This window comes from Quercus robur, chromosome 4, assembly GCF_932294415.1.
Source record: "Quercus robur chromosome 4, dhQueRobu3.1, whole genome shotgun sequence".
Classification (NCBI taxonomy): Eukaryota; Viridiplantae; Streptophyta; class Magnoliopsida; order Fagales; family Fagaceae; genus Quercus; species Quercus robur.
Window position 1 is genome coordinate 44,458,015 of NC_065537.1, and position 14,118 is coordinate 44,472,132.

Here is a 14,118-nt window from a genome sequence, read left to right on the forward strand (position 1 = left end):
ATCATCTTGGGCTTCCTTGGCCCATTTTATTTCTCTAGGCATCCTTGACCCGCTTCATTCCTTTGGGCATCCTTGGTCCATTTCATTTTTACATTCCCATGGGCTTTTTTCTAAATCTTTCGGGCTTCCCTAATCCAATTACCATATCCTTTACTTTTGGGATTTGTTGGCCTTTGCACCAACCCCCTCTACTAATTCCTTTCTTTGGGATTCTCTGACCCATCTTTGCTTACTTTCTATTTCTTATGATTCCCATGGGCTTACTACTTCCTTCCTTGGGGCTCCCTCGGGCCCATTTGCTTTCTTTGGGGCATTTTTACTATTTGGTGGGTCTGCATTCCATTGTTTCTGCCATTTGAGCCTAATGGTTTTGCTTACTTAGCTAATTCTTCTTTCTTCACCCTTTGTTATATTGTTGGGCTTCTTCTTGCCATTGGCATTTATCTTTTTTGGCCAAAATGGGCCTCAACAACTACCACATTTAGGTAGGGTGATCTCAAAGAGTTACACCTTTTCATGTTCTGTATCATGAAGTTGAATCAAAAGAAGTTAAAGTGAACAGAAAATTATATGAAGCAAGATCAATTTAAGGATGTATAAATTTGATTTGTTCAACCCAAAAAAAAAAAAAGTAATGCAAAAGATGAACCGACTTTCTAGCCAAAAAGGGAAAGAAGATAAACCGATTTTAATTTTTAATTAACATTTAAACAAAGTATCATATCCTACGTAATTCTATTTTTAGAATAATAAAACCTTAGTATCTTTATGGTCAATGTTTCTTCCAAGCAAGTGATAAACATAATGATTCAGAAAAAAAAAAAAAAAATAGCGTCAGCTGGGGCGGTTCTAAGACATATAATTTGGATTATTTTATGAGTAAATTAATATTGAAAGATACACATGATAGGGGGCCTCAAACTCTCCATATTTAAATTAAAAAAACAAAATATGTCTTTCATATTAAAAGATAAAAGAGTATAAAACAAACTATCAGCCTATCAGGTAAGGTATTGTCAATTGATCGATGTTTCAGCAGATCTAGATATTATTAGGTTCACATTTAGATAGAATCTTTCACTTGTTCTCTATCATTTTTTTTCCTAAAAAAAAAAAGAAAAAAAAAAGATGGAGTGAATTTAAAAGGAAAGAGAAGAAAAAAAATGGTATGCTGTGGGCACAATATGCCAGATTTTGTTTAATGGCACAATGTGCTATGCACTTTAAAAAGCTTTGGAGATACTCTCTTGATTTATGAATATATATCATTATATTGTGTCAAGAGCATTCCAATTTTTAAAGTAGAGTGCTTGTTTATTTATTACTATGCAAAGTAGGTCATTTGTTTTATAGTACATAATGCAAGGTGTATTGGGTGCATCCATGGTTTTAAAACCTGGACCTGCATTCTTTAGGCAGGTTAGCATGTCCTGTGCAGTAATTATTGTGCCACATGAGAAATTATAAGGTCTTCATGGTGGACAAGTGATGTGGTTCACCATTTCAGTAAAATACTTCCATTTGTTTAAAATTGTGGAGTTTAGAATAAAAACTTAATACTAACTCAGCAATTTTAAATATGTAGTATTTTAGTGGAATGGTGGACAAATAACGTGGTCCACCATGAGGACCATATAATTTCTCGAACCACATGTTTTGTGTTGGTTAAAATGGAATATTATTAGGAGTTCACCATTGAGTATCATTAAAGTGTTTGTTAATGAATTATTTTAAGAAAGTTTTGATACAATTTTTATGAAAAATAAAAAAAAATCTGTCAAAAAAATCAATTGCTTTTATTTTTTTTTCCCCATACAAACTTTCTTAAAATAGCTTACAAACAAATATTTTTAGGGCATCCATTAACTTATTCTCACTAATGTGTTTGTGCGTTTGTTTCTCAAGGAAAGAAAAGTCAATTGACCAATTCGGTTATGAACAACTAATTTTCCTCTTCTTTTGTTTTAGTATCTTAGAAATGATTTGGTGGATTTCAGTTCTAGAGTTTGGTTTAGTAAAGGTGGTGGTGATAAAATTGGTTTGAGTGAGTTTGGTTTTGGGTTTGGGAGGCGATAGTGGGTTTGACTTTGGTGTGACTTTGACGATTGAGGTGGTGTGTGTGGTGGTGGTGGAGTGATGGTGGGTTGAGTCCATTTGGGTATGGATTAGGTTTCAATTTGAATTTGGTTTTATTTGGATCTTGTCTAGGTCTCATAGGGCATGGCATTTGGGGAGTGAACATGAGCCAAAATTGGGAATTAACAGTGTTTTTCAAACAATATAATTAGTAGGCACTGTTTTCAAACTATATTTTTTACTAACATCTCGAGTCTAAGAGGGTTGATTTTGGGCTATAAATCGAGTCTTTAAGGGTCGGTTTTCATGTTCTAATCAGGTTTGAGGTGGCACTTTGTCCACCTGGAAATCGAGTCTTAGAAACTCGATTTATATATCGACGATTTAATACTCGATTTGTTCTGTAAAACTTTGATGAAATTTTCATAAGTGTTAGAGTACGAAACACAAACACAGATTAGGCACCATCAAATACAAGCACAGACCACAAATCCAAACATTAATCCAACCAAATCCACCCCCAACAACCACCTAAAATCCAGATTAAAAAAAATAAAAACTTTAAAACCCATCAAATCAAAGAGAGAAAGGATCCGAGGAGAGAGAGCTCACCTTGCGTGGCCTGGGTCGCGTTGCCTGGGTCGCATGGCCTGGGTCGCGTTGCCTGGGTCGCGTGGCCTGGGTTGTGCTGCCTGGGTCGCGCTGCCTAGGTGGCGCGGCCTGGGTCGTGAGGCCTGGGTGGCGCGGCCTAGGTCGCGCTGCTTGGGTTGCGCTGCCTGGGTTGCGCGACCTAGGTCACGCAGCGTGGGTTGTGCTGCTGGGTCGCGTATAATGGTGGCTGTGGGTTCTTTGGTTTTTAGTCTGATGAGAAGGTGGGGTGAATGGTTTGGTTTATGGTTTGATGAGAAGGTGGGGTGAATGGTCTGTAGTTTAAAGTTATATGTGAGGAGCTTATAAATCGAGTCTCTAAGACTCGATTTCCAAATAGTCGTCACGTGAAAAAAATGCCACATCAGACATAATCAGATCATGGAAATCGAGTCTCTGAAACTCGATTTATAGGCCCTAAATTGAGTCTCTTAAACTCGAGATGTCAGTAAAAAATATAGTTTGAAAACAATGCCTACTAATTATATTGTTTGAAAAACACTGTTAATTCCCAATTTTGGCCAATGAACACAGGAAAAGGAAAAAAAAAAGAATATTTTAATGGAATGAATTCTAAATAAAGACTAAGAGTGTGATTTAGGTGTATTGCAAAGGTAGATTTTTAAAGTAGAAAAAATTAGGAGTATGTTTTTAAAAAGTCAGAATAGAACTCTTCAAAAAAAAAGTCAGAATAGAAAAATTATACAAAATTGGATGTGAATGCTATTTGTGAACTACTTAAGCGAAGTATTGGGCTATTTTGTCGTTGTATATATCCATTAGATTCAATTAAAATGCTATCTGGAAAAATTTGAGAAGCAGCTCAGATCATTAGTATTTTCTATCTATCACTTAACGAGAATGACTATTTTAACGTAATACCAAAAGGTTAGAGACCAAACTAACAGATTTGAAAGGTAATTGACCAAATTGACACACAATGTATAAGTTGGGAACCAAATATGTAGTATACCAATTTTTTTTTATTTAATATATTTATAATTCAATTGGTATGGGCAATGGGAGGTAAATTTGAGCCCTAATTCTCTTCATGAAGAAGACTAGAATGCCATAAAACTATAAAAGACATGTTAAGAATGCTGCTGCCGCAAAAAAGAAAAAAGTCCTGCTGCTTCGGCAAAAACTTTCAAGCCATGGACCATGGTGTTCTAAACTTCTCTTTTTTATTGAAACAATATTTTTATCGACCCAAACTCAACGAGACAAATTCAACTTTTCTCTTTGATGGAACTCAAACAGACAAAGCAAGAGCCTCTAGAGCATTATTTAAGCCCATTAATCTATTATTTGAGGCTTTTTTTTTATTGGTCCTATTTTGTAGCAAAAAAAAATATATGTTTTTTAATTTTGTATATATAATTTTTATTTTGAGAATCTAATTTATAAGTGGATAAAGAAATTTGAAAATCAACAGAAGAGTTGCCACATTTTTTAGGTAATGTTTTAGTGGGAGTTAGAGTTGTATTTTTACTTGATTATCTTTTAATTTTGTCTTTACTTAAACATAGGGATGTAGATACATTTTTAAACCAAAAAAAAAAAGAATCCCAAATAGGGAAATCCCCTTAAATAATAGAATAGATAAGGTTGAGGATTCTAAATTCTGATATAAGTTTCATAAAAAAAAATTAAAAAAATTCTGATATAATAAAGTATTAATTAAATGAAAAATGATATAATTAAAAATAACAAAGTTGATGGGTCAAAAGTTTGATTCCTAATACTCTTCTAATGCAAAAAGTTAGCATCACGCTGAACTGTAAAATTGAATTCATACTACTGTTAAGAAAAGATATGTAAAGATAAGAGTGGAGCATTGTGCAATCAAGAAGATTTCAATATCCTACGAATGGGCAAGATATAAAAAATCAAAATCCCAAGATTCGTGGGATACAATAACAGTGAATATTTTCAGCAAATATACAGGTAAGATATAGGAATATGGTCAACTCTGATAGCTTAACTTTCCCATTAATCAATCTTTTAATCTAACAAGTAACAACTCTTTAATTGTATTGAATCTTGAATTATAGAAATACATTTTTTTTTTTTTGAGGAAAAAAAAAGAAAGAAACTTGTTCATACACTAATACATCTTTTTTTGTTGATATAGTCAAATATGGACTTATAAACCCAAGAGACAAGAAACTTGTTCATACACTAATACATCTTTTTTTGTTGATATAGTCAAATATGGACTTATAAACCCAAGAGACAAGAAACTTGTTCATACACTAATACATCTTTTTTGTTGATATAGTCAAATATGGTTTTATAAACCCCAAGAGGCAAGAAACTTGTTCATACTGTATTTGACTATCCCAAAATAGAAAGGACTAAGTGATTTTTTTTTTGCTTATTTGAAGACAAATATAGTGTCCCAAGCTTGCTTCTGAATTCTGATATCAACAAGGATATAGGCGTAACCCAATAAAATCTACGGAGGAATAATAATCCCAGCCAATTACTCAACCACATATCATGTTTGAATTTTGATTTACTAATAATATACTACTATCTATTTAATTTACGTCTACATGGATCAGTACTATAATTTATAGGTTTTATTTATTTATTTATTTTAATGTAATATATATATATATATATATTAAAGATAGTTTCAACCTATTGGCTTTATCATTAGATTAAGATTCTAATTGATTTTTAATGTGGACAAAAATATTTATACCTATATATATCTTATTTAATAACAAAACTTTTATTTATTGAACTAATTGAAACTTCTTTAATACTATTAGTTATTATAAAAATAAAATAATATATGTAGATTATGTGTATATCACACATTGATGTTCATTATAGGATCTTATAGTTTGTTTCTTCACCCTTTACGGGTAATTACACGTTAGGCTACTAGTCAAGACAAAGAAAGAAAAGTTTAATGGAATTAGTAAACCCCCAATCAGGCATCTTATCTACGTGCCCATGACTCCTTCATAATCTAATAGTTTGAGTTTTTTTTTTTTTTTTTTTTGAGAAAATTTTTTTGATCGTTGAGTTTGAAAATAATTAAAATTTTGTTTAAATTACAAAATAAAAATAAAGCAAGTATAAAATGTAAAGTGTAAGACCGATCGATCATGGAAAAATATTTGATTAATTATCAAAATAATATAATATAAATAATGAAGATTCTTGTAATTTTTTTATTATAAAAGTTTAACGATAGAATTCTAATTAGAGTACTACGGTATTTAAATTTCAATGTACGCAAGCCAAAAGACTGTTTATATGGGAAAAAAATGTAATAAATAAATAAAAGGGAGGGTGTTAACTTGGTGTAAACAAATTGTGACATAACGAATGAAAAAAAATTATTGTTTAATATAATTTAAATGCATAGGGAAAATTCTTTTGAATTTTTATAAACTTTCGGTAATAGAAATTTGGTGAGAGTGTTTACTTATAGGACAAAAAGACAAAAGAGTGACCTAAGATTAAGTTGAAAAAAAAGTGGACGACTTTTATTTTTTATTTTTTTGAAGAAAGATTATGTTAAAAGAAAAAGAGGATGACTTTTATTTATTTATTTATTTTTAACAGATGAGGATATTCGAATCTTCTTAAAGCTGAGTTTGGATTGCATGTCTGTGTCTGCGTTTGGTGTTTAACATTTTTTTCCTGAATCTCGTGCACTGTTTACAGGACTCACAAGTACAGAAAAACACAAATTTTGTTTTAAAACTAAGTCCTACGACACTATTCATACATTTAAAAATTATTTTGCTACAGCGTTTTCAGTAATAAGCGGTATCCAAACAGACCTTAAGTATCTGATTTTTTTTTTTTTTTGATATATATAGTCCCCCGTTCTCCACATACCAGACAAAAAATGGTCTGCATGACCTAAGAAGAAAGATTAAGTTAAAAAAAAGGAGAAAAATGGAAATTAACCCTGATTTTCAAACATTATAATTAGTAGGCTACGTTTTCAAACTATATTTTTTACTAGTATCTCGAGTCTAAGAGACTCGATTTAGGGTTTATAAAACGAGTTTTTGGGACTCGATTTTCATGGGTTGTTCATATCTGATGTGACACTTTTTCCACGTAGCATCTACCTGGAAATCGATTCTCTAAGACTCGATTTCTAACCCAAAAATAATAATTATGAGTGACCCAAAATGTAGAAATAGCAAAAACGTGGAAAGAAAGAAAAAAAGAAAGAAAGAGAGAGAGAAGAAGAAGAAGAAGAAGAAGAAGAAGAAGAAGAAGAAGAAGAAATGGAGATGCAAGCTTAAGCCGACCCAGGCTGCGCAAGACTAGGCCGCACTAGACCTAGGTCGCAGCGCGACCTAGGCCGTGCGAGACCCAGGTCGCAACCCGACCTAGGCTGTCGCGCAACCTAGATCGCAGCCTGGCCCAGGTCACAGTGCGACCCAGGCAACCCCTGTTTCTGTTTATTTTTTATTTTTTTTCCTCTAATGAACAAATATTGTTCTCTGATGAACACATATTTTCAGAATTGTTGTTGTCGTTGTGGTTTTCTTTTGCTATGGTCATTTTGATTTTCTTTGTTTTCTTTTTAGATGTAAATCGAGTCTTAGAGACTCGATTTCCAGGTAGATGCCATATGGAAAAAGTTCCACATCAAACGTGAATAACCCATGAAAATTGAGTTCCAAAAACTCAATTTTTAGACCCTAAATCGAGTCTCTTTAGACTCGAGATGCTAGTAAAAAATATAGTTTGAAAATGTAACCTACTAATTATAATGTTTAAAAATCAGGGTTAATTTCTCATTTTGGCCAAAGAGGATGACTTTTATTTTTTATTTTTTAATTTTTGAAGAAAGATTAATTAAGTTAAAAAAAAAAAAGAGGACAACTTTTATTATTATTTTTTGATAGATGAGAGTTTTTTAATCTTTTTTAAGTATCTGATTATTTTTTTGGGTGCATATAGTCCACCCATTCCCCTACACACTAGGTTATCGTTGAAAGAAATCCTTTAACGATGGCCTTAAAATGCTTATAAGAAAGTTTCGAACTCAGTATTTCATGAATATTATGAAACCTTGAGTAACCATGAGGTTTCTATAAGAGCGTATCTTAGTCATATCCCATTATTGGTAATTCACATTCAATTAATGGTTGTGTTGTTCATATGTATACTCACAGGTTGTTTATCGAACCCAAAAAAGTAGAAAATTGAAGGAAAAAACATAAAGAATTGTTCAAATTGGAAAGCACGACTAAATTGATTCTCACATGAAATCCAACTATCCAAGGATAAGATTTGATAAAACAATTAACAGAAATCTTTTTTTTTTTTAATTTAAAATTTTTATTTTCAAAGTCTAATATCATTTTGTTCACCAAAATTATCTCTTTAATTCCAGTCAATTTCTGAAGATAAAGTTTTATTTTGCTAATCCTTTTAGGCTTTTACTTGATAATATCTGCCAGTTTCTTATTGGGTTTAGTTTTGAGGTCTAATCACCTTACATTAAAAAAATGAAAATAAATTGTATTCCAAAATATTGGAGACCAGTAATTTGTTTGGTTGTGTGGTTCTAACATACATTTTCACATTTTAAACAATTTTACACACATTTCAACACACTTTTTCACCCACATATATATCAAAAACACCTAAATAACATTACTCAAACTCTCCTACCAAACAGGTGAATTCCAAAATATTCATTCAGTACAGACTCCTGTTCAAGGGCATTCAAGATTTTAGGTATACATTCTCTCAAGATTTTAGGTATACATCATCTCAAAAAAAGAAAAGAAAGATTTTAGGTATACAGAAAAAGTAGCCGGTATTCATTTTGGTTTCTTAAAATAGAATAAGAGACCAATTTAGGGAACCAACCCTCTACAAATCCCACATTGACTTTTTTTATACATCCTTTAAAATAGCATCAAACTACGATAAGAACAGTTTACTACTTAACACTTTTGGTAATAAAAAAAAGAAAAAAAAAATGAAGGCATGTATTGCAAGCTGTAATTTTTATTTTTATTTTTGAGAAAATGTTTTGTATGCAGTAATATATTCTATAATGAAATGCTTATCCTTTATAATATGTTTTGATCTTTGGTTGGATTTTTATTATATGTAATAGTTATTCATTATTAGCAAAAAAGTGATGTAATAGATATTTTTTAGTATATTTATTATCTATTGAAATTATCAGATTTCTAAAAATACAAACAATCTCTATGTGGATAATAAAAATAATAGTAATTATAAAGTTATTATGTTTTCAAATATATAAATTTGTGGTTTAATTTCTATTTCCTAACCAAACATAGTAATAGGAATAATTATTCCAATGCATTCTATTTCCAACAATACAGGTTATTATTTCTAAAAAGAACTCTTAATATTTTGAAAAGTGCAAGAAATAGTAAAAAAAATTTAAATAAAAAAAAATTTAAATAAAACAGAGTGTAGAGTAAATAATTAGAAGTGGATATTTTCAGATATAATTGATAAAAATAGAAAAAAAAAAGATTTTTATCTAAGAATAGGGAATGCATTTTAGGAAAATAAACTTGAATGGTCAGTGGAAGTCCAAAGTGCAAACAACCAGAATCCAACTGGAGAGAGAGAGAGAGAGAAATGAAGCATTGTGATGTGAGTTTGTGACAGGGTTGACATTGAGAGATAATAATTAACAACAGCAAAGTGAAGGAGGACACATCACACACGAGCCAAACTACGTTCTAGTTGGAACTGTGGAACAGAGACGTTGGTTCTTAGGTAGATTTCATTTTACAGCCAAGCCGGCTTTTCTCTCTCTCTCTCAAATTGTTTTACTTACTTAGCAAAAGCAATGTTTAGCATATTCCAGTTATAAATACATGTTGCTACTTTCTCTTCCTTTATTTACTCCTTGAATCTTCCTTCAACTTTCAAATTCCAGTTGTCATTATCTCTCTTTCAAAATAACTCCCACCTTTTTAATCCTACCTTCATTTCCAAATTCAAACCGTCTCAGAATCTTTATTTATGTGTGTTTCTGTTTCTACAACACCCACTTCCTTAAAAGTCTCCAACTCTCTTACAACAAAATCCTTATTATTATCTACACCAAAAACTCCAACACCCACTTCTTCCAATTCCTTAAATTTTGGTTCTTTACAAAACAAAATGGTGGTGAAGCTCATAAGGTGGCCTTCATGGCCACCATTCCACTCGAAGAAATTCGAAGTAATAATTGTTATTCGACGGCTGGAAGGTTTAAGATTAGCACAATCTGAGGGTGAGAATATGTTGGGGTGTGAGATTAAGTGGAAAGGTCAGAAGGGTATAGCTTTGGGCTCACTTAGGCGCTCTGTGAAGAAAAAATTAACAAAAAATGTGGGTGTTGGAGATGATGGGGTGGTGGAATGGAACGAGGGGTTTCAGAGTGTGTGTAGTTTCTCCTACTATAAGGAGGCTGTCTTTAATCCATGGGAGGTCTCATTTACAGTGTTCAATGTGAGTTTCTCATCTTTGATTGTGATTCTTCCTTCTTTCTTTCTTGATTTTTTTTTGGTTTTAGTATTTTATTTATTTATTATGTAACAATTCTTCTTAGGCTTTGGAATTTGGATGAGTTTGGAAGTAATTCATAATATTGTTTACTTTTTTTGGTTTTCTGAAGGGTTGACTCTTGATGCAATACAGAATTTCTGGTTTTTTTTTTTTTTTTTTGGAGTATAAATTCTGTTAGTTCATGTTTGATAGCTGTGGTGCCTTGGTCTTTCCAAATTTTCTTGTTTTGGGTTTTGGTAAGGGTGGATAGGTTCTTGTGATTCTGAATATATTTTATTTTGTTAACAAAAAAAAAGAAAAAAAAAAAGAGAATATATTTTATTTTATTTTGTTCTGTGTCTCTTTACTCTTTCCAAGTGATATGTCTCTTTAGAATGTCTTATTTGCAATCTAAGGCTGCTGAGGTGTGCCAATAGTCATTAATGAAGGCCTTTGATTTTTTCTAGATATTCTGAATGGGTTCTTGTGAATTTTGTAATTCACAACATTGTTTTTTCTGGGAAGAAAATGGTTGGTGAGTGGTGACTAGTAAAAAATTCACCCAAAAAAAAAAAAAAAAAAAAGGTTATCAAAGTCAAACCCTCCTCCCCCAGCAACACTCTCCAAAATAATATATATAAATAACGGGTGAGAAAAGATGCTAATTAATGAGATTGATATTAACTCTTTACTTTTTCTATTGTCAACAACAATATTTTTCTTTGCTTTCCCTTCCAATATAGTTCCCCAAAATTAGTTTTTATTTTTAATAATATGATCAGAGAGCAAGAATTTCTAATGAATTTGTGATAAATGGATTTGGACAAAAGGTTAAAAAATAATTTTAATATTCAATTCCTTATCAGGAAAGTCACTGACTAATTTTGGTCTAGTTCATTGTTCCTGGATAATTGGTTTGTTGTTGATATCAGTGTTTCAATTCATTTTGTTTAAATTTAGGGTGTGAACGAAGAGTCCAGGAACAGGGTTCCTGTTGTTGGAACTGCATCATTAAACTTAGCAGAATATGCTTCTTCAGCTGATGGAAAGGAGATTCAAATCAATCTTTCTGTCAAAGTTCCTGTTGGAACTAGTGAATGTAGTCCGTCTCTCTCTGTAAGTGCCTTGTATTATTTTTTACTTGGGATTTCTATGTGATTTTCTGTTATCATTCATCTCTTTTCTAAATGTCCCTTTGCATCTGGGAAATTTGTTGGTCTCATCCCAAGTTTATCTATAATGCAGTTATCTCTCAGTTTATTGGAATTGATAAGTGCTCAAGAACCGTCAGATGCAGTGCAGAGATCAATAGTGTGCGTTCCACTGTCACCTTGTTATGCAGAAGCCCACTCAAGTGAGAAAGACGAGTTCTCTGCCCTTAAAGCTGGACTGAGAAAAGTGAAACTCTTTACAGATTATGTTTCAGCAGGAAGAGCAAAGAAGGTTAGCCGTGAAGAAGAGGGCAGCGATGGCAGGTGCTCTGAAAGAAGTGCAGATGCTGAGTACAGTTATCCCGTTGACACAGATTCACATGATGATGGTGATGCTGAGGGGCAATCAGAGGAGATTAAGGATGATTGCAGCATTAGGCAGCCATTCAGTTATGAAACTTTGGCCTCAGCAAACTGTGCTGGAGGAATAGTATCCTTCAATATGATAAACAATGGTCAAGATGAATGCTTGATCTATTACAGCAACCGTAAATTGACTGTGGGATGCTATGATAATGAGAATGCACATGCATTAACCTCTGAACAGACCCTGAGGTCAAGTTCAAAACGCAATATCCTTTCTTGGAGGAAGAGAAAACTGAGCTTCAGGTCTACTAAAGCCAAAGGGGAGCCTCTTCTGAAAAAGCATTATGGTGAAGAGGGTGGGGATGATATTGATCATGATCGTAGGCAGCTTAGCTCTTCTGATGATTCCAGTTTTGGGGTAGGTATCAAACCTTTGCTTCACTATTTTTTTCAGCAGCAGCGGTTGTGGTACTAGTAGTCACTGTCTCTCCCCAATCCTTCCCCTCTGCGTTGCCCTTCTCTTAAAATAAATTATATGAATTTTTAAATATAACTAATGCCATTTTTTTTCATGGCAGTGGCAAAAGACCGAAGACGGGTTCAGTACTGATGGATCATCAATATCTGAATTTGGTGATGACAAATTTGCTGTAGGTAGTTGGGAGCGTAAGGAAGTAACCAGCCGTGACAGACAATTGAAGCTCCAAACTCAAGTCTTTTTTGCTTCAATTGATCAAAGGAGTGAACGGGCTGCTGGGGAGAGTGCATGTACAGCTCTGGTTGCAGTCATTGCTGATTGGTTGCATTCCAACCGAGATGAGATGCCGATCAAGTCTGAATTTGACAGCCTGATTAGAGATGGATCATTAGAATGGAGAAATCTTTGTGAGGATGAGGTCTTCATAGAGCAATTCCCTGACAAACACTTTGATCTCGAGACCATTCTCCAAGCTAAAATTTGTCCTCTTTCTGTAGTTCCAGAAAAGTCCTTTATAGGATTCTTCCATCCAGATGGACTGGAAGAGGGGGGTTTTGATTTCCTTCATGGTGCCATGTCCATTGACAGCATATGGGATGAGATTAGCCTTGCTGCATCAAATTGCCCTAGCAATGGTGACCCTTTGGTCTACATTGTCTGTTGGAATGACCACTTCTTTGTCCTAAAGGTTGAGCAGAATGCTTATTATATCATCGACACCCTGGGGGAGAGGCTTTATGAGGGGTGCAACCAGGCATATGTCCTGAAATTTGATAAAGACACAATAATTGTTCGATTACCTAATGAGAGTCAAGAATCAGATGGAAAACCTGCTAGTGATAAGGAGAGTCAAGAATCAGATGGAAAACCTGCCAGTGATAAGGAGCAACCTAGCTGCAAGGAAACTTCCACCGAGGGGACTATGGTACTCCAGTCTAATGATTCAGAAGACAGTGTGAGAGAAGATGAGATTGTGTGCAGAGGGAAGGAATCATGCAAGGAGTACATTAAGAGCTTCTTGGCTGCAATTCCCATAAGGGAATTAGAGGCTGATATCAAGAAGGGGTTGATCAAATCGGCACCTCTTCATCACAGGCTACAAGTTGAGTTCCACTATACCCGGTTCTTGCAGCCGACGGTTGAATCTCCAGTGGTAGAAACAAGAGGTGATGTACAGAGAATTGGACTGGCACTTGCATAGGTGACTATTTTAGAGCTCTATAAATGGCAGACATTGTTACTCACTCCATACTAACCACGTATTTCACTTGTTATTTTGTGGTTGTTGAGGTTAATGGGTCAGGTATTAAAAGTGCATCTCTTTTTAATTTTTGCGTTGGTAGTACCTTCACCTCTAATTCTAAAGGGAGGAAATGAAAACAAATAGGGATGATATATATGTAAATGTGTGTTTATTCACAATGCTAATTTCTCTTTTATTTGATTGTATTTCCTTGAACTAATTGTACAAAGTCTAAATCCTTATTGGAAATTGGAAGTTTTGAAGTTGAACCTTTAATATAGTGTCAACCATATTTTTTCTGCTTGTGTGTGTGTATTCAATAACTAATCTCATACATTACACATCCTACAGAGCAGTCTGAGCCTTTTGTTTTTGATCCAAGGATGCCAGAACTTAACCCTCACTGTCAGCTTTTTCATGGAATTATATTTAAATTTTTTTTTAAAAAAAAAAATCAGAAATAAAAAGGGAAATACTTGAGATACATGAGAAAGTATGTGAAAGAAATATGGGACAGTGGGAGTAACTTTTTTTCTGGAATGATGTTCCTACACCATTTTTATTAATCGTAGCATATAAAGATGTTACTGTATATTCATGTGTAGCAAGATTGAGAATTAAAAACAGTCTATTCTATTTTG

General features: G+C 33.2%; 1 protein-coding gene across 2 annotated transcripts; it reads left to right on the plus strand.

Moving 5' to 3' along the window:
• Positions 1-9,353: 9,353 nt before the first annotated feature.
• Positions 9,354-13,753, plus strand: LOC126722104 (uncharacterized). 2 transcript variants are annotated; one of them, XM_050425255.1, is made up of 5 exons: positions 9,354-10,203; positions 11,200-11,355; positions 11,485-12,174; positions 12,335-13,064; positions 13,104-13,753. In XM_050425255.1, the coding sequence occupies exons 1-5, from the start codon at positions 9,733-9,735 to the stop codon at positions 13,433-13,435; spliced, it is 2,379 nt and encodes a 792-aa protein (XP_050281212.1). In that variant the 5' UTR covers positions 9,354-9,732; the 3' UTR covers positions 13,436-13,753. The 2 variants fall into 2 exon arrangements, with proteins under 2 accessions (XP_050281212.1, XP_050281210.1); XM_050425253.1 differs by having other exon boundaries at positions 9,364-10,203; positions 12,335-13,753.
• The last annotated feature ends 365 nt before the right edge of the window (positions 13,754-14,118 follow it).